General features: G+C 42.3%; 2 protein-coding genes across 9 annotated transcripts in view; one reads left to right on the plus strand and one right to left on the minus strand.

Annotated features, from left to right (window-relative positions):
- Positions 1–477: 477 nt before the first annotated feature.
- Positions 478–19,124, minus strand: LOC127487251 (uncharacterized). Its single transcript, XM_089303304.1, has 4 exons — positions 19,118–19,124; positions 18,879–19,022; positions 14,213–14,342; positions 478–943 (listed from the first exon to the last, which is right to left on the minus strand). The coding sequence occupies exons 1-4, from the start codon at positions 19,122–19,124 to the stop codon at positions 928–930; spliced, it is 297 nt and encodes a 98-aa protein (XP_089159430.1). The 3' UTR covers positions 478–927.
- Positions 18,857–21,018, plus strand: part of FNDC3A (fibronectin type III domain containing 3A) — a 176,692-nt gene continuing 174,530 nt past the window's right edge. The window contains exons 1-3 of one of the 8 annotated variants that reach the window (XM_070048855.2): positions 19,091–19,312; positions 19,667–19,912; positions 20,472–20,586. Coding sequence is in view for 1 of the 8 variants with exons in the window: in XM_070048854.2 (XP_069904955.1) it covers positions 19,151–19,312 (162 nt within the window). In the remaining 7 variants the exon portion in view is untranslated. Of the gene's footprint in view, positions 19,313–19,622; positions 19,913–20,307; positions 20,587–21,018 lie in introns of those variants that run through there. The other 7 variants (XM_089304154.1, XM_089304156.1, XM_070048856.2 and 4 more) reach the window with 7 other exon arrangements.

Consider the following 21,018-nt stretch of genomic DNA (forward strand, 5'->3'; position numbering starts at 1 on the left):
AGCAGGAGATGGCCCAAGTGCTTGGGCCCCTGCACCCACATGGAAAATACAGAAGAAGCTCCTGGCTCCTGGCTCTGAATTGGCCCAGTTCCAGCCATTGCAGCTATTTGGGGAGTGAATCAGCAGATGGAAAACATCTCTGCCTTTCAAATAAATTTTAAAAAAAGGTGGAGGGGGGTGGAATAGTGAGAATTTGTGTTCCTGTTTTTTGCTACATGATTTTGATGGTCAGGGCTCAACTGGGTGATTCTTCTGTTCCATGTAGAGTTGACAAAGATCATTCAGTGTTAGTTGGCAAAGGGGCTAGTCAGGAGGATCAAAGTTAACTTCAATTTCTGGCGGTGCCTTGATGGAGATAACTACAAACTGGGCTCATCTCAATTGTGTACCTACATGTGGCTTTTGCAGCATAGTAGGCCAGGAAGACTACTAGCAGCTCAGAACTCCCAGAGGAAGTAGTACAAGAGCACAAGTTCCTTCTGATGACAAAACATTGTCCTTTATTTCAACCCCTCAAAGTGTAGTTTAATTAGTCCTCAAGGAAAATTGCTTTATTTTTAATAAGAAGGTTCTTATTATTATACTCTACTGTTTTAAAAAAAAAAAAAGAAAAAAAGAAAAAAGGCCGGCGCCACAGCTCAATAGGCTAATTCTCCACCTGTGGCACTGGCACATGGGGTTCTAGTCCCGGTCGGGGCGCTGGATTCTGTCCCAGTTGCTCCTCTTCCAGTTCAGCTCTCTGCTGTGTCCCGGGAGTGCAGTGGAGGATGGCCCAAGTGCTTGGGCCTTGCACCTGCATGGGAGACCAGGAGAAGCACTGGCTCCTGGCTTCGGATCAGCGCAGTGCGCAGGCCGCAGCATGCTGGCTGCAGCAGCCATTGGGGGGTGAACCAACGGAAGGAAGACCTTTCTCTCTGTCTCCCTCTCTCACTGTCCACTCAGCCTGTCAAAAAAAAAGAAAAGAAAAGAAAAAGTATTTTTAAAATACTGTTTTTTTAAAAAAGTATTACTTTTTTGGTATTGTAAAGATCATAGTCCACAGTCATGCAAAAAAATGCAAGCAATATATAAAATTATAAGATATGAAGTAAAAATCATCTTAAATTCCACTACTGCTAATCATTGGAGACTATAGTAAACATCTTTGTGGACAGTTCTATATATATGTGTGTATATATACTTTTATATATATAGTTTTATATATATATATATATATATATGTATATCGAGTCCCTGATGCTCCACTTCCAATCCAGCTCCCTGCTAATGTGCCTGGGAAATCAGCAGGAGATGGCCCAAGTGCTTGGGCCCCTGCACCCACATGGAAAATACAGAAGAAGCTCCTGGCTCCTGGCTCTGAATTGGCCCAGTTCCAGCCATTGCAGCTATTTGGGGAGTGAATCAGCAGATGGAAAACATCTCTGCCTTTCAAATAAATTTTAAAAAAAGGTGGAGGGGGGTGGAATAGTGAGAATTTGTGTTCCTGTTTTTTGCTACATGATTTTGATGGTCAGGGCTCAACTGGGTGATTCTTCTGTTCCATGTAGAGTTGTAAATGTGAAATTAATATGCATATTCATAACTATTTCTCACTTGACAGTATATCATGGAGTTCCTTTGTTGTCAATAAATACACAGGTATAGCATCCCTTCTAATATTGTATATTATATCATTATGGTAGTTTATTTACAGATAAAAGATATATGATTTCTCACTTTTAATGAAATACTTATGATTGTCAGCTATTTCATAAAAAAATTTCAGTTGATATACAGCCATTCACTTCATCTAATCAAATAAGTTATATTTAGTGTGGGAAGGTTTTAAGAAGATAAGTTTAGTGATGGAGTTTCCTATTTTGTTTCCTATTTTGGTCAAATAAGCAACTAAGTAATGGTCAGTTTTTTAGTTTGTTTTTTGCTGTAATACTCTAGCCATTGATAATTCTAGGTAATTAGTAGTCAAGGTGTGCATTCTCCTGCAGAAGTCTGAAATCTCAAGGTGGTGGGGGTACAAAGAAGGAGGCAGAAGAGAAGGGTAACATGAAGAAGCAAAAGAAAGAAAGAAAGGAGAGAAGGAAAGAAAAAAAACATGGTTTTTGTTTCCTTCTAGTTATAAAGAATCCAGAAGTAAAAGATCTGGAGTTGGTCAGAAGTTCCACAACTTAATCCAAATCCAGGGGGCAGGTGCCATGGCTCACTTGGTTAATCCTCTGCCTGCGATGCCGGCATCCCATATGGGTGCCAGTTCTAGTTCCAGTTGCTCCTCTTCCAGTCCAGCTCTCGGCAGTGGAGGATGGCCCAAGTACTTGGGTGCCTGCACCCGCGTGGGAGACCAGGAAAAGCACCTGGCTTCTGGCTTCGAATCAGCGTAGCTCCGGCCATAGAGGCCACTTGGGGGGTGAACCAACAGAAGGAAGGCCTTTCTCTCTGTCTCTCTCTAATTCTCTCTCACAAATAAATACATAAAATCTTAAAAAACAATAATCCAAGTCCAAGCACCATGCATCTTCCCATTCAACCACTCCAGTGTGGTTCCAAGGTGACTGTTCCCAACATTGTCTCTATGTTCTGATAGGAAGAAGAGGAAGGTCAAGGGGAAAAGGACAAAAATGTTAAATCAGTGTATCTGTCTATATTTCTTATAAGGGGTTGTTCTAGAATTCTTTTTTTTTTTTTAAGATTTATTTACTTATTTGAAAGAGTTACAGAGAGGCAGAGAAAGAGAGAGAGAGAGAGAGAGAGAGAGGTCTTCTGTCCGATGGTTCACTCCCCAGATGGCCGCAACAGCCGGAGCTGTACCAATCCAAAGCTAGGAGCCAGGAGCTTCTTCCGGGTCTCCCATGCAGGCACAGGGGCCCAAGGACTTGGGCCATCTTCTACTGCTATCCCAGGCCATAGCAGAGAGCTGGGTTGGAAGAGGAGCAGCCGGGACTAGAACCAGTGCCCAGATGGGATGCTGGCGCTTCAGGCCAGGGTGTTAACCCACTGCACCACAGCGCCAGCCCCTGTTCTAGAATTCTTACCTAATAACTTCTGTTCACAGTTCAAAACTGGTTAACATGATTACCCTTTTCTGCAAAGAAGACTATGAAATATAGGCTTTTGCTTTAGTTTAGTTTGGCTTCATGGTTTATATGTAATCAGAGGAGAGTGAATATTGGGTAGGAAACTTTCTCTCTTACAATAATCAAATGGGGTATTGTTTATATATATAATATATAATATATATGTTGTTTATATATATATGTATGTGTGTATGTGTACATATTCCCAAGAAATGTCATCTAAGAGGGGAAAAGATAAAATAAGTAAAACTTTAACTCTTAATCTCCAAAATATTGTTTATTTACAAGAAAAAATAACTATGAAAATTCTCAGTGAAAAGTGAATTTCTTCAATTTCAGTTCAAGTTCACAAACATCTAAGGGGCTGGGGAGGGGAGACCCACAGTGGATCGTAATAGTCTCTACCCTTGAAGATTTCAGTCTAATGGCATTTCATTTGAATAAACAATTTTCACATAACATAAAAACCTCTGTGCATTGAAAAGTGAATAAAGAACTATGGAAGGAGTGGAGGGTTTTGAGAAGAACAAATATAGATGAGTCTACATGTACTCTAGAATCCACAAATGAATAAAAGTGTAACAAGGAGATGAAAAAGAAGGACTTTTCAGGGCAATGGAGCAGTCAAATGCAATGTGTATCAGTCAACAACTGGTCCCTTTAAAAAGTTGTGCAGTGTAGCCCAGGTATCTTCAGAGTTTCATCTACAAGTTATATGCACCACAAGTATAATGCTTACCCCAGCAAATTCTTCAGAATTCATATGCACACCAAAGTTTGAGAACTCAGGGTCTAGCCTAGTAGAAGAGACAGCAGGTCCAAGAGACCATGTGCAGCATCCTATTAGTTTCTTTCATCATGTCTTGTAACAGACTTTATTTCTACAGAAATTCACTCTAACTATATTCTGGGCTGTGCTGATGTTTGATTACTTTTGGGACATCCTTCTTAGATACACCCTCACTAAGGTTCTGGTTCTGATCCATCACACTCCTGAATTTAGCCCTATCCCAAACATCCAGTTTAGGCAGAACAAGATAAAAATGTTGAAGCCTCAGGTTTTAAAGTTTAGACGTTTTGGGGTGATATACCCCTTTGGCAATTTAATAAAGCCTACAGAACCCACTTCCAATTAGAATGCTCTTAAATGCATAAAATACATAAAACAATATTTAAACACAGCTAACTTTTTGAAAAAAAGTAAATTTGTACTTTTATTTTATGTGTTTTATTAAGACTTATTAGCAAATACATAAATTATAGGCCAAGATATATTAATGGAAGGGTTATTGTTGCTTGGCTTGAATAACAGCACTAAACAACAGTCTTTGACAAAGCAACATGTGTGTCATATTGAACAAGAAAGCATATGTTTTAAGTTTTTTCCTTCCAGTTTTAGGGGAGTTCTGAAATCTTATGGGTTTCTATGGACTCCACATTAAGAACTCAAGCAAAGAGATTATCTAGTTGAATGGTCCACAACTGAGACAGTGCCACAGCATGTGGTACATTTGCAAATGTGAGAAGGCCGAGGCAGGCATTTGATGTAGTGGTTAAGTTGCCACTTGAGAAACCTTGATCCCATATTAGAGTGCCTGGTTAATGTCCTGGCTCCTCTGCATCCAACCAGTTTCCTGATAATTCACACCCTGGCAGGCAGCATACATGGTAGAGGATGTTTCAAATACTTAGGTCCCTGCCACCCACATGGGAGACCAGGATGGTTCCTTGGTTCAGCCTGGCCCAGCACTGGCTGTTGCAAGCCTCTAGGGGGAGTGAATCAGAAAATGGAAGATGTCTGTCTGTCTGTCTCCGCTTTTCAAATAAAAATAGTTTTTTAAAAAAGAAAAATATGGGGGCTGGCACTGTGGCTTAGCGGGCTAAGCCTCTGACTGCAACACCAGCAACCCATATGGATGCCAGTTACAGAGTTCCAGCTGCTCCACTTCCAATTCAGCTCTCAGCTTATGGCCTGGGAAAGCAGTGGAAAATGGACCAAGTGCTTGGGCCTCTGCACCTGTGTGGGAGCCCCAGAAGATACTCTTGGCTTCTGGCTTCGGATCTGCTCAGCTCCAGCCATTGCGACCATTTGGGGAGTGAACCAGCAAATGAAAAGACCTTTCTCTCTGTCTCTGTCTCTCTCTCTCTCTCTAACTCTACCTCTCAAATAAAGAAATAAAAAATATTTTAAAAAATGTATCTGGATCGGATATGATTAGGAATTATTTGATCTATCCCAAAATTTTCACAAACTAAAAGAGCTATTAAATCTATGCTGCATTCTACAAGAAAAGTGAATCTACTGAGAAAGCATGGAGGGAGAATCAATAAGACACAGAGGGTCCGGCACTGTGGCTCACTTGGTTAATCCTCTCATATGCATCCCATATGAGCACTGGGTTCTAGTCCCAGTTGCTCCTCTTCCAGTCCAGCTCTCTGCTGTGGCCCGGAAAGGCAATGGAGGATGGCCCAAGTGCCTGGGCCCTGCACCCACATGGAAGACCAGGAAGAGGCACCTTGCTCCTGGCTTCGGATCGGCGTAGCAGCCATTTGGGGGGTGAACCAACGGAGGGAAGACCTTTCTCTCTCTTTGTCTCTCTCTCTCTATCACTCTACCTGTCAAATAAAACTGGATAATTAAAAAAAAAAGACACATTGAGCCGGCGCCGTGGCTCAATAGGCTAATCCTCCACCTTGCGGCGCCGGCACACCGGGTTCTAGTCCCGGTTGGGGCGCCGGATTCTGTCCCGGTTGCCCCTCTTCCAGGCCAGCTCTCTGCTATGGCCAGGGAGTGCAGTGGAGGATGGCCCAGGTGCTTGGGCCCTGCACCCCATGGGAGACCAGGAAAAGTACCTGGATCCTGGCTCCTGCCATCGGATCAGCGCGGTGCGCCGGCTGCAGCGGCGGCCATTGGAGGGTGATCCAACGGCAAAAGGAAGACCTTTCTCTCTCTGTCTCTCTCTCACTGTCCACTCTGCCTGTCAAAAAAAAAAAAAAAAAAAAAAGACACAGAAATAGCTAAAAGTACATTAGTAAACGTAAGTTAGTAGATGTAAGTAATAAATACATATTTCTATATTAATTTAAGCAGTTCATTAAGACTTTAAATGTAACCAAATGTAACAAAAATAGTAAATAAGAGCAACAAGGAAGTTACATATGCTTCAGAGGAAAATAGGCCAGAATTGTGCTCTGCAAGAAGACAGAAAAATAAATGAATGAATTCATATGAATTCATTAAAAGAACAGAAAAATAATATGTAATTTCCAGCCAGCAGAGAAAATTTGGAAGCACACTGAAAATTTTATTTAATCTATTAGAAAGCATGGAGGGAAGAAAGTTAAAAAGAAATGATAAGAAGGAACTACAACTAAGAATGAAGAAATATGTCTAAATAGATCAGGAATTACAATAATTTATAAATAGATTAAACTCATTTCTAAAATCATAGAGACTACCAGAATAGATAAAAAGTAAAGTCTAACTATATGCTGTTTATAAGTGATATACCTAAGCATAACTTGGAACAACTAAAAATAAATGGAAAGAAAAACAATACATGCTAAATCAAACAAATGGAAAAAAATTGTAATAGCAAAAATAAGACTAGAAAAGTATTAATCATATAGAGACATTGAATAAAACTAGGCAGGAATGATCCACCAAGGAAATATATTAATCTTCAACATGTAAGTAATAAAATCATAGCCCCCAAATATATAAAATAACATCTTACTGGATTACTAGGCAAAATAGACAAAATAACATTCTCAGATTTTAAACTAGAAGCTCATACTCAAAATGGATAGTAATTTACAATGAAGAGTTGAACAACAAAATTAGCAAGTTTGATCAGTGAATATGAACAGACTTATGTATCAAATAGAGAAAATGCATTCCTTTCAAGTGCATATTTTTAGAATTATCACATATTATCAAAGAGAGTTCAACAACTTCATGTCAGATTATATAAAACACCTTATTTTCCCAGAATAAAAAATAGGAAAAAATGTGAAATTATTGGAGGTGAGGGATAGAATGTGGGTTTATACTTACTTCCAAACTCATTATGTTGTATACACTAAATGTGTAGTTTTCTGTATGCCAATCATGCCTCAAGAAAGTGGTGAAATGGAAACAAGCTACATTTCTTTCTTACCCCAACTCCAAAAAAAGACACAAAGAATAAAATGTGAATTTTAACATGTTCAAGAAGAAAAAAAAAGTACTTGTAAGTAGCATTATAGATTATGAAGAAAACCATAGAAATTAGAACTTTTGAGAACTGAATGGCAATGAATAGACTACACATAAGGCCCTCAGGATGTACCTGAATGAGTATATTGGCTACAAGGTTTTGACTCCAAAAATGGTATATTTGAAAAACAATTAGAAAATGTAGGGTCAGCATGTCTGTGTTGTGGCATAGTAGGTTAAGCTGCTACTCGCAGCCCCAGCACCCTGTTCCACTTCCCATCCAGCTAATGTGCCTGGGAAAGCAGCAAAGGATGGCCCAAGTGCCCAGGCCCCTGCACACACACGGGAGACCTGGAAGAAGCTCCTGGCTCCTGGCCCAGCCCTGGCCATTACAGCCATTTGGGTAGCGAACTGGAAGATGGAAGTCCTCTCTCTCCCTTGTAATTCTTTCAAATAAACAAAATAAATCTTTAAAAAAATTAAGGGCCAAGTGAACTTTAGATGAGGATAATAATTTTCAACCTGTCAGGATAAGAGTTCAATTGATACTTAGAGCATAAAATTGAAAACTTGCTTTTAAGACCTTCAAGTTTTCTTTGACATCAAGTATTAATGTATATTTCTGCCAGTTATGTGATAAATGGATAAGAAAAAAAATGGTTTGTAAGAGAAGTAAAGTAAGAACACCAGCTTACATTAGCTTATCTCCCTGATGAAAAACCAGAAATTCACATACATAAAGTATCTCCCAAATCTATCTACTCTGAATTTAATTAACTTAACTAGTATAATGAGCTTACTTCAGTAAGTATGAGTTGATAGAAGAGAATGATATTTCTTATTTCATTGTATCCATTCCAATCATTCTCTTGTTAAAGAGAGAATAAAAATTTACTTGAAAGAGTAAAAATTACTTGGAAATCCAATCAAATGTTTTAGGTCCTTTTCCTGATCTCTTGAAAAGCTACCATTTTTAACAGCAGGTATATTAGCTAGTTCTTTGCTTGCAAATTTTTGTGCACTGTTGAGTGGAAAATCACTACACAATCTTTACAATTCTGGTCTAGACAAATTTCAGCTACAATAGCTAAATGTCATTATTAAGCAAAGTATTAGAGAAGCATTTTAAGGCAAATCAGCTCGATTCTTTTCTTTGCATTGTAAATTATATGTAAAACCAGTATAAGCCAATCTTATTGTCCATTAGATAATGTTATAAATACTCAGATTATTTGTTGAATTTTTAGTGATAAAATGTTTCTTCTTATAGACAAAATGTTTATAATCAGGCCTTTAGAGGAATAAACTTACTGAATTTGCTTTTTGGTTCACAGCAGGTGCTTTTTTTTTTTAATCCCCTTTTCCTAAATAAGGCATCGGATTTGAAAGAAAGGTACTAACTAATTTGAAATCCTCTGAGATTCAGTGGAGTTAAAGACCTGGTTATAATAGACAATCTACATTCAAAGCACAGGCAGTCCCCAAGTTACAAATGGGTTATATTACAAAAGTTAATTTGAAAGTCTGCTGTGTTTAGAACTTGCAAAGGTATTTTGCCATGGAAACAAAGTTATAAATGACAGTTGAAATTCTAAGCTAGCCCATAAAAGTCTACCTAACCCATAATGTGTCTGAACCCAATTGCTTCAAGAAGAGGTTTGTAACAGAACATAATAGTCCACTGACAGGCTGATTGGTGAACCACTTTATCAGCATCTCTCAACTTGGTATTGTTGGCTTGTCATTTTAATATTTCTTTGTTTTATCCCCTAAAGACATATTAGTCCAATAATACCTCTCCATATAAAGGACCTATTTTTCATAGCCCTGGAGATTATTTTAGGACTTTATCTTAAAGCAAGTAATAAAGAAATATTTTCTTCCTCTGTGGTAAAAATCAGTTTCTTTTCTTATGATGAATTTTGTTTGATGTCTGCTCATTTTGAAATTTATGCAAAGCTAATATTCCTTTAATAATTATTTGGTTTGATGGCAGTAATCCATAAAGGTTTTCTCTTGTCTTGCATTAATGTGCTGGTTATTTAAAATGCCTTTGATAACAACACTGACTTGACAAATCTATCATGAAGAGGGCTATTAATCAACAATATCAAATAGCTTTTTTCACTTTGGCCATTGCATTTCCTCTGACTACAAATAAGTAGCTCCCAAATTCCTCAGGTGCCAAAGTCCAACTTGATCTGGCCTCAGCCTACTACTTTTCCTACCCTGTATTTTCATGTCTTCCATCACAGACTTTCATCCTGGCTCATTTCTCAGCTCACCCATACCTGGCACTCTCTACTTTTATGCCTTTGTAGCTATTTGTCCTGCAAGAGTGATCTCTTCTGGCTGTTCTATTCAAGGTTTGCTTCAACTCTCACTACTTCTGAACATGGAATATATAATAAATATCAACTATTATAAGTAAAATGATTAAATAACAGGATAGTGTTTGAGATGTGAAGTGTAGCCACTTTCTTAGTTCTATACACACAAATATAAGTTTAATCTCCCAGAACAATGTTTCCTATCTATAGAATGGGAAGATTAGAATTTTCACCACCATGTTAATTTGAAGATTAAAGAAGTTGCATTTTAAAAGCACAATGTTGGGGCCAGCGCTGTGGCACAGCGGGTTAATGCCCTGGCCTGAAGCACCGGCATCCCATATGGGCACCGGTTCTAGTCCCGGCTATTCCACTTCCAATCCAGCTCTCTGCTGTGGCCTGGGATAGCAGTGGAAGATGGCCCAACTCCTTGGGCCCCTACACCTGCGTGGGAGACCCAGAGGAGGCTCCTGGCTCCTGGCTTCAGATGGGTGAAGCTCCGGCCGTTGCGGCCATCTGGGGAGTGAACCAGCGGAGGGAAGACCTATCTCTCTCTCTCTCTCTGTCTCTACCTCTCTCTGTAACTCTGTCTTTCAAATAAATAAAATAAATCTTAAAAAAAAGGCACAATGTCTGCCATTGATTAACCAATAGCAACTGAGTGCTAACCCTTTTGAAGCGCCATATACCAATTTGTATCCAAGTTATTCATTTAAAATGTCATAAAAGTATCTCTGAATCTTTTTGTATGAGTATATTATCTCTCTTACCAGATATTTTTAATTTATCTGGCTAAAATTTATCTGTTAAAGTCCACGTTAGGACTTCAGAAACAGAAACCAAAGACTTACTCAGGTGTTAGAAGACTAACAGTGCATTTAGGAAGTGGCTATTCCCTGAAGGGCTTTATGGGACAAGAGTTCCAATAGAAAGGCCCAGGAGCTTGGAGAAGTAGGCACTCACAGTTGGTACTCAGCTCTCTACAGGTGGTATCATGTAGTTGGTGCTTATGCTAACAAGCGGCACAGCTGGCTGGTCCTGGTAGCCAATAAGGGATGTGGCACAGCTGGTGCTGAGCACGCCAAAAGAAACCAAGGCTCTCCTTGCACGTGTTACCTTTCAAAGGAAGCACACTAAAAGGAACTGCAAATAAAGAGCAAGTCCTGTCTCTTACCTCCCTGCCAACCCATCTCTAGTTGGCAAAAACTAACAGGAAGACAGCTGGCAAGGGAGTCTGGAAATGTAATTTCAAGACCAAGTCCTAGCATCCCAGAGCATAGCATAAAAGGGTTGGTTTGGCACTTGGGAGCAAAAAATAAGTAATCAACACAGAAAGTAAATTTGTTAAGGTCAAGGCATTTGTTCCTTTTATACAGCCTTCAATATAAAAGGTATTCCATAGGTATCACTGCTGATTCTTTCGCAATAGACTTCTCTCTTAAATGAATTTGGATTATCAACTTCAATTAGGTTCTTTCTTTAAAAGAGTCTGCTCTGATTCTACATTGAATAAGATGCCTAGTATAACATCAATGTTCAATAGATGCCGTTATTTAAAAAATTAATATAATAAGTCATTTCATTAACATCCAAGTCCCTCATCTGAAATATCTAGTTGTTTTTGGAGTTGGGGTCACAGCTTGAGCTTAAACTGTTTTTTATTTTTTGTTTTATATTTTTCCTGCCCTGCAAGTTGAACATGTTTGGGCAGGTCTCCAGAGCTGGTTAGAACAGGCCTATTTATCAAGGAAGAAACAAATCATCCTAAATGAAGAGAGATATGAAAGGTCAATTGCCAAGTCTTAGAGGAAAAGCTTAGTGGAACTTGTCTATTTCACGATCTCACGCTGGAGTCCCAAAGCTGCAAACAAATTATATGATCAATGTTTCACCATGATGTCCATGGGAGTTTGGGAGCTGAAGACAACAGTTATAGGAGATTATGTCCATGGAAAACTTTAGCTTTCATATAGGCATTGGGGCAGCATAAGTCAGGGAGAGGAAGCCTTGGTATAGTCAGCAGAGTTTCAGTGTAGAGCTTTGTTGGCTTGAGAGGCAACAAACGGCAACACTTCAGTGAACCAGAGGAGGAAGACAGTAAATGAAATGCAGCCTTCTAGAAGACTGATTCTTGGAGTGTACCTTTGCAAATCCCTGGGGATTCTTAGAATCACCTGGAGAAGATTTGCGTATGAATGGGGGACGAATGTGAGAACTCTTGAGACTTCTAGTACAATCCTGTTTTACTTTATTCTTACTCTGCTATAGCTGGGGAAAATGAGCTACATTTAAATTTATAATGTCTCAAGTCATTAGCTTCTCTAATTTGAAGTTGAATGTTTATTTGATAGAGTCATATTTCATTATTTTTTAAGTAAGGGTCACTTACTTTTGCTTTCTTTTAGTAATTGCAATTATTAGCAGTAATTAATTTTTGCTATTGGGTTTTTAACATAATAGTACTGGGTTTATGTCTTATATGTATACATAAAGAAAATAAGATGGAAGCTCAGAAGTGCCTTAACTTTTAAAAACTTTATAGATAAAAGTAAGAGATAAGAAATAAAACTTAACCTTTAATTTACAAATTACTTCCCTGGGTTTTCCCATTAATATACATCATTATCCTTATCTAAAGACTATCTATGTCATTTTTACAATATAATTTAAAATGATAAGGGCAATTTATTATATCATTTGTGTATGGTATATTGTAAATATCTTATTGTATAAAGATATTTTCTCTATCTATCATGAATAGGTGGTTGATATATCTGGTAGTTTTAAGAATGTAAAGATTAGTAAATCTTTACCTCTGAATTTGGGGAAGAGATTTCTGAAGTTTGGCAAATCACAATTGAAATTTAGGTTATCTGAATTTCCATGTCCTAACACCTATATTTTATTTCTACTTTTTCCAGATTAAGATTTCATTGTTTTAAAAAAAAGATTTTGTTGTTATCTCTGTAAATGATTGCTCTGGTTTTGAAATTTGCTTTTGTTGTGGGGGAGAAAATAAAAGCCAGGTAGTTTGGGAGATACTTTTTAAAACCCAAGTCATTTTCTACCTACTTATTCTTATTGATTCCTATCTCCTTCTTCTGTCATCTGGTTATGCTTGATAATGATCATAGATAGTGTGTTCAAACCCAGGGTGGCTATCAGAGTCTCCTAAAGCTGTACAAAACATCAAAGAGCTGTTGAAGTCCAAAAGACAGATATAGAAACTTTTTTTTCAACCTAGAAAAAATCCTTATAATCTGTGTATTATTGTATAGCCCCTTTAGATCAGGAAGCTATTCAATAAGACTGGCCAGTAACCAGATAAGTCTTTCCCCTTTTTGGAAGTAAGAACTGTCCTCCTAGCATTGCTTTGAAAGTATATCAGTAACATTAACAAATTTGGATTACTAAGATTATCATGTTTGTGACTAAGGAATTTCTTGGTTTTTCTCAACTAGTTTCTCTATAAAGAAGAACAATATAAAGGACTTGAGCCATAGATGGGCAGTTTTCTTGAACAACTGAGTGTACCCTAGTTAAACTGTAGGTCACAAGGGGGAAAAACCTCATTTGCAAAAGTCGGCTGATGTTGGGGTGGGTTGCCCTAAGATGCTCAATGTATGGCCCATGGACTATACTCACCAAAATTTCTTGTAATGCTTGCAAAACAGATACCTGAATCAAATCTTGGAGTGAGGAAGAGGGCTTAAAGAAGTACCCCAGGTGCTTTTATTCATGCCAACATTTAAGAAGTACTTCTCTTGGATATTTGGTTTAGGCAATCACTTTAACAGACCTTCTCATTTTTGAGATTAAAGCTAAGGCCTCCATCGCTATTCTGGATAAAAGTTAGGAAAGAAAACAAAGAGACATCGCTTTGAGTAACAGTAAATTAACAAGTATTTGGCGATTGCCCCTGGTGGCTTTGAAAAGAAGTGCTGTTCAGGGGACCCAGAAATTCAGAAAAATGTGGAGAAGGTTCTTGTTAGAGTGAAGGAACATGGAAAATTAGTGGCAGTATGAAGTCTAAGGAAAATGATAGCCAGAGAGAAATTCCCTGTGGTGTAACTGGCCAACATTCCATGTGTGAATACTTGGTTAATGTCTCTTGCTCCCTCTGTGAGGACAAAGACTATGTCTGTGTTGACTTGCATAGTGGCTACCATGTAGAAGGTGCCCAATTACTATTTCTTGAACAATTCAAGATTGTTCCTATCTTGGGCCTTGTTTCCTTTGATTTTAGGGAAAGAGCTGTCCCATTCCTGGGAATACATAGTGAGTAATAGCATGGCAATAGGATCAGGAATTTAGAGCAAGTGTTGACCCTGGGCAAGTTTCTTCCCAAGTATCCTTGGAAATGTGGAGGAAGCTTCTGGAATTCCCAAACATCCTGAGGTCATAATTATCCAGGACATGCTAATCACATAGTATCATCTATTTGTTAATCATTAGGCCTATATCTGGCATTCTCACATATTATGTTATTTAGTTCTGTAAGGTGGGAATTTTATTCCTAGTTTAGATGAGGAACTGAGGTTCCAGAAAGGTCAGATAACATGGCTAAGATCAAGCAATTAGTCAGTAAAAGAGCTGGGATTCAAGCCCAGATTTACCTGATTCCAAAGGCAGTCTCTCCTCCCCTACATACCACACTCCTCCTCAGAGACAAACACATGCTTTTGGCTGCTTTACTTGGTGTACCTCCCTCCAGGTCAACTGCTTCTTCCTCTTCCAGACTTGCACCTAAAGAAAGGACAGCGGCAACAGAATTCTCTTTGTGTTCACAGTGAGGACCCCAGTGCTACTTGGATGATTCGAGCAGCACAACTCCCCTACCTCAATCTACTGTCCCATCTCTCTCCTTTCATCAGCAAACTTTTCCCTCAAAACGTTCTACAAGACAAATCTCTACTTTCCATTTGACTTCTTCATCTGTCCTCTCTCTTCAACCCATATACTTTGTCAAGAGCTGTGCATAGGCCATTGTTGTCGTGCAGCAGGTTGGGCTGCTGCTTACAATGCGAGCATCACATAACAGGGCTCTGGTTCCAGCTCCCTGCTGATGTGCCTGGGAAAGCAGCAGAGGACCGTCAGAGGATTGGGCCTCTACAGCCCACATGGGAGACTCGAATGGAGTTCTGGGCTCCTGGCCTGGCCTAGTCCTGGCTGATGTGGCTATTTGTGGAGTGAACCAGAGGATGGAGTTACCGCCTTCTCTTTGTGTCACTCTGCCTTTCAAATAAATAAATCAGTCTTGAAAACAAAATAAAACAACTGTGAATGGTCTGAGATTTTTATTGTCCTCCTCCTTGCCAGCTAACAACTTACTAATAACTTATGGATGGGTCAAAGAACTGTATTACTTTTAGCATAGCAGCTGGCAGCAGTGTCATGTTCACCCAGGTTTCATTTGGAGCAATGAGTGGTTCCACCTGCAGTAGATTCCTGTCACAGTTAAGAACCCTGAGCTTAAGAAACCCTCAGTCTTTTATAATGGGAGACAAGAAAACTTATTCTAGCCTTACCTCAGAAGTAGCATTCTCTTTATTATATTGGATGGTAAACAGATGTGCCCTCTGCTCTGGCGGGGGACATTAGGTCTATTTTCCAAGGCTGTTTGCCAAACAAAAATCCTTGAAGAGACAGTCTAGAACAAAAGCTATTAGTGCCTCTGTTCACAAGATGTACAGATATATAAAAACTAAGGAGAACTGTCTCTCAACACTTTCCCGCATCTCTTCCCAGTAATCATACAAAAAAAAAAAAAAAACACCACTTCTGAAAATGATCAGTTATCCAACAACCTTCTAGAATCCTGGAAGAGACCTCAAAGAATATCCCTGAATTGTTCAGTAGTAATTGGGCACCTTCTACGTGGTAGGCACTGTGCAAGTCAACACAGACATAGTCTTTGTCCTCACAGAGGCAGCAACAGTCATTAACCAAGTATTCATACATTCACACATGCCAAAATGTAATACAAACTGTGGAAAGTCATAAGAAGGAAAGGTAGATGATGGTAGGAAAGTTGACACCAGTAACAGGTCTTAAAATTGTCCTGAGAGGCTAGAAATGTTTTTCCCAAGGATGTCCCTTTCAAGCTGAAACCTGAAGCCCAAGTGAGATAGAAGACAGTTAAAAGGGGGAAGAAAGTATATATATAGAACCTGGGGCTGCTGGGGTCATAGGACATTAAAGAAACTCAAAGAAGCCTGGTAAGTCTTTTGTCCAGGAAGCATTGGGAGATGAGACTGGAAAAAGAGAGTGGGGCCAGACCTCACACGGTCTGAAAGACCACCTTAAGAACTCCAGTCTTGGCCGGTGCCGCGGCTCATTAGGCTAATCCTCCGCCTGCACCCCGGGTTCTAGTACCACCGGTTGGGGCGCCGGGTACTAGTCCCTGTTGCTCCTCTTCCAGGCTCTCTGCTGTGGCCCAGGAGGGCAGCGGAGGATGGCCCAAGTGCTTGGGTCCCTGCACCCACGTGGGAGACCGGGAAGAAGTACCCGGCTCCTGGCTTCGGATGGGCACAGCGCCAGCCGTAGCGGCCATTAGGGGAGTGAACCAACGGAAGGAAGACCTTTCTCTCTGTCTCTCTCTCTAACTCTGCCTGGCAAAAACAACAACAACAAAAAACTCCAGTCTTATCCTAGAGCAGTGGGAAGCTGTTTATGAGTTTTATGTAAATCATATTTGCTTTTTGAAATATCATTTTTGTTGCAACAAATGAAAGCAGGGCCCGAGATTGTGTACAGTGAGATCAAACTAGATCGGTAGTGATTGGAAAGAAGTGGGCCAAAGACATTTTAGAGATAAAATTACCATGAGTTGGTGCTGCAACAGATGTGAGGAATGAAGGTGAAGGTGAAGGAGACTTCAAGGATGGCTGCCAGATGCTTGATTTGAACAACTGGGTAGATGAGGGAAATGAAAACAAAGAGTTCATGAACTCTATTGGACTAAATTTGGTAACTTTTGAGACATTATGTGGACATGTCAATGAAGCAGTAGGTATCAAATTTGGAGTGCAGGGGAACAATTTGTACAAGAGGGAAATACATGGAAATCATCATTAGAGATGATAAAATCATTGTGGTGGCTAATGTTGTTTAGTCCACGAGATTACAAAGAAAACAGGAAAGAACTTAAATGTGAATTTTGAGTTCTTATATTTAACAGCTAGAGAGAGATAAGCAAGAGCCTGCAGAGGAATTAGAGAAGCAGTGTCCAGAAAATGCAGCACCAAAGAGACTAGAAATGTTCAAGGACAAATAGTGCTCAAAGTATTGTAGTGATGGGAGTTGAAAATGGCCCTTATTTGATTGATAAGGAAAATGAAGCATTGTGTAGAGAAGTGATTTGATCAAAGCCAACATAACTTACTGTCCCTCTCTGTGTTCCCAGAGAACTTAGACTGGTGTACAAGCTAGGGTCAATTATGTGTATATTTAATTTTCTCCACAGGACATAAATTCCCCCAGTCTTTGCTTAACTGAACCTCATAGCCTACCATGTGGTTGACCACAGTGTCTAAGGCCATTTCAAAGACATCCTGCATTATGCCCAACTCCCCTTCAAAATCGCTGTTCTTGGGCAGGTTTTTAGCCTAGTGGTTAAGATGCCTACAATCCACACCAGAGTGTCTGGGTTCAATTCCCAGCTCCTGCTCTTGACTTTAGTTTCCTGCTAATACACACCTTGGGACGCAGCACTGATGGCTCAAGTTACTGGGTCCCTGACACTCATGTGGAAGACCTGGATGTAGTTCTTGGTTCCTGGTTTGGGCATGGCCCAGTCCTGGCTGTTGAGAGAGTTTGGGGAGTGAACCGGCAATTAGGAGTGCTGGCTCTTGCTCGCTCGCTCTCTCTTCTCTCTCTCAGGAAAGAAAACAAACAAATAAAATAGCTGTTCTTCCTCACTCTGCCTATGCATGAATGCCCAGGGACATACATACTTCACTAAAACATTCTTTTTTTTTTTTTTTTTTTTTTTTTTTTTTGACAGGCAGAGTGGATAGTGAGAGAGAGAAAGGTCTTCCTTTTTCCGTTGGTTCACTCTCCAATGGCCGCCGCGGCCGGCGCGCTGCGGCCGGCGCACCGCACCGATCCGATGGCAGGAGCCAGGAGCCAGGTGCTTTTCCTGGTCTCCCATGGGGTGCAGGGCCCAAGCACTTGGGCCATCCTCCACTGCACTCCCGGGCCACAGCAGAGAGCTGGCCTGGAAGAGGGGCAACCGGGACAGAATCCGGCACCCCAACCAGGACTAGAACCCGGTGTGCCGGCGCCACTAGGCGGAGGATTAGCCTAGTGAGCCGCGGCGCCGGCCCAAAAACATTGTTTTTAAAAATGCTATTTCTTGGCTTCCCTATGAACAAAGAAATCAGAATCCTAAGGGTGGATTATAGGATTCTGTATTTTTATAAAATTCCCAAGTAGGAAGTTTTGGGAATTACTAGCTTAGAGTTGAGTTTGGAAATTCCTAGCCTAGTCTCAGGCCAAAGAGAACTGGGCAGCCAAATGGAGAAGCCACGCAGCTAACCTACACTCTGATAAATCCTCATATTTTAAAACAACATACAATTACACTTCAGTTATTCTAAGATCTGCTTTCCAGCAATTTTGTCTGGAAGAAAGCCAAATTTGGAAGTTTAGGAAAACAAACATTTCTTGCAGGGCAGAAAATTTTGATGGTGAAGAGCTATGAAAATATCGCAAGATACCTTTAATACACAGTCACGCGCCTATTTCCTGACCCGAAGAAAAGGAACGTCTCACTAGCTGTCTACGGATAGAAATATCCCATCATTCATCACCTGGGGCCATAGCAAAAAAAAAAAAAAAAAAAAAAAAGCAGAGAAAGGAGAAAAGAGTAAAAAAAAAATTAAACAGTAAAGTGGAAAGGTTGAGAGGAAAGATCAGAGTGGATAAAGAGGATGATGAGGAAATGACAGATATTAGAAGAGGCGATGAGAACATTCCCAAGGCCATGGGGGGAGGGTGCGGAGGAGCGGAAACCGCACCAAGTCAGGATTTTATAAACCTCAGCATTCCCCTGAGACGTCAGCGTGCGACAAAGGTATCGCTTTTGATAGCCGGCCACAAAGGATTTCATTAGGCATTGTATTCTTTAAGAAAGTAGAAACTACATACTTTCAGAGGTTTCTGTAAAACGGTGTAAAAACATGTTAAAAAAAAAAAAAAAAAAAAAAAAAAAAAAAAAAGGCCGCACGCTTAATGAACTGAAAGCCAGACCCGGAGCTGGGTTACCTCTGTCACCCTCACCGAACGGGTGGTTGCTGGGGTGGGACTCCCGTCCCCAGGACTCCCCCTCCCCAGGTCTTCCGGTGGAAACCGCCGGAGCAGGCAGCCTAGACCAGCCCGTGGGCACCGCCGCAGCGCCCCCAATTGCTTGAGGTTTAAGGAAATCTCTGCCGCGGTCCCTCGTAAGTCTTCAAGCTGTTGTGGAAATTAAGGTAATGGGTTTCCACGCGATGTGGCTGCCGCAGAGACCAAGAAACGACCCCACATGTTCTCAACGGAAGCCAATCTTTTAAATGTTTGTGCTTGCTATCGAGATCCCGGGCTCTGAAAGTCTGCGACTGGGAGCATCCAAGCCCTCTTCCGTTGGCTTCGCAGTCCTTGGAGGGGTTGGGGGAGTGTCTCCACAAGCACCTGCCGGCGTTAAATTCTGGTGCTTTCGGAAAGGGGCGGACAAGGTGCGTGTCGAGAGGGAGCCTTTTTAGAATGTGGGTTGAGTATTGAGCGAGCGGCCCTAGGAACGTCAATGAACTACACGTTTCCTGAGTGTGGCTCGGAGCCAGGCGCAGCCGGGCCTCGGGAGAGAGGGAGACGGAGCCGCGAGTCCGGGGCTAGGTGGGCGCTCCGGGAGCGGCGCGAGGGCGCTGGCACGCCACGCGCCGGGGCTCCGCGGGGACTCGCACCCCGGGGAGAGACCCGCGGCGGGCGCGGGGCGGGGGCGCGGGGTCCCCGCCGGCCCGGGGCGCCGTCGGCAGGGCTCGCGCAGCCGCACTCGGCGCGCCGACCCTGGGCTCCTCCTCCCGGCTCCGTAGTAAGCATGGCGGCGGCGGCGTTCGTGGTCCCTCGGGTGAAACAGAAAGCGGGAGCTACGCGGAGAGGCAGCGAAGAGCGAGGCTGAGGCAGCGCCGTCACTGCCGGGAAAACAACCCCAACAGTCGGCGCGCCGGCGGCCCCGAGAGCGGGCTCTGCCGCTGAGGTAGATCGCGATCGATCAGGAACCCGAAGAGGCGCCAGGGGAGCCGCCTTCCTCTGCCTCAGAACGGCGGCGTGACTCGGAGGTGAGAGCGCGGGCGGCACTCCCTCCGCGAAAGGCGGGCGACACTGAGCCGTCCCAGCCCCGTCCCGCCCCGGAGCTGGCGCCGCGGAAACCGTTAGGCTGTGGCTGAGGGCCGGGGCGCCCGGCGGGGCTCGGCCCCTTCTAGGGCGGCCCGGCCCATCCCACCCCGACCTGCGGGCTGAGGGGCACGGAGCCGGGGGCCGGACCCGTCTACTAGTCGGGCACCTGTCGGGGCCGCGCCTCGCCGGGGCGAGCCTGCGGGGGCGCGCGGCGGTGCGGGGGCGCGGGCGGCCCTCCCCCGGGGCCCCTGCCTCCCCCACGGCGGGCAGCGCCGCTCCGGAGGGTGTGCGGGGCGGGTGCGGAGCCCTCTGGAGGGGATCGCCGGGCGCTAGCTGCGCCGCGGGGCTTGGGCCGCCAGGCAGCCGGCGACTTTTCTGAAGAGAGTTCCCCTCCCACCCCATTCCACCCCCGGCTCACCTTGGGGTTAAAACCTCGAAAACCCGCCCTTCTGTGTTTGATCTGTGTGGCTGCTGCCAGTACCCAGCCGTTCCTCTCCCCAGGTGAGTTAACCACCTGTGCAGTCGGGAGGTGGAAGCGAAGCTGCAGCCCTCGCCCTGTGTAACCACCTGGATCTTTGAACTTTTGACACGGCTTTGGGAGGACGTCATGTGTTAGGTAAAGGAAAATGGGCAGATATTTTCTTTATCAGTTGCGAGTAGAACAGTCGCTGTTTTAATGAGCGTAGTCGTTGATCGTCTCTCTTACTAAACTGTGGAGTTGAAAAGCCTTGGGCTATTTTAGGGGGTGTGTGTAATGATTGCTGGGGGTGCTAGGGGTCGTGAATTAGATATTTCTTTCGTTTTTTGGGGGGGGGCTGAGATTTTATGTAAGTTCCTTCGAAAACCTTGATATGGGACCACCTGTTAGCTAAGAATAGCAGGTATAATCCTCGGTCTGTGTTCCCGATGGCTTTTAAAACAGCAGCCTAATATTTTGCATCTTACTGAGGTCTGTATTTTTAGTTCTTGAAACCAAAGTGTGTGTGTTTCTGTATTATAAAAATAACATAACAGTTGCACTCTTTCTATAGTATTTTATCACTGTGCT

Source organism: Oryctolagus cuniculus, chromosome 9 (genome assembly GCF_051225735.1).
Source record: "Oryctolagus cuniculus isolate XC-2025 breed Fujian yellow rabbit chromosome 9, ASM5122573v1, whole genome shotgun sequence".
Classification (NCBI taxonomy): domain Eukaryota; kingdom Metazoa; phylum Chordata; class Mammalia; order Lagomorpha; family Leporidae; genus Oryctolagus; species Oryctolagus cuniculus.

Excerpts from the sequence above, each read along its gene's own strand:
- LOC127487251 (XM_089303304.1), bottom strand. Across the intron at positions 14,343-18,878 it reads CCCCAGCAACCACCCGTTCG|GTGCAAGTCTGGAAGAGGAA; the intron begins GTGAGGGTGACA and ends TCCTTTCTTTAG.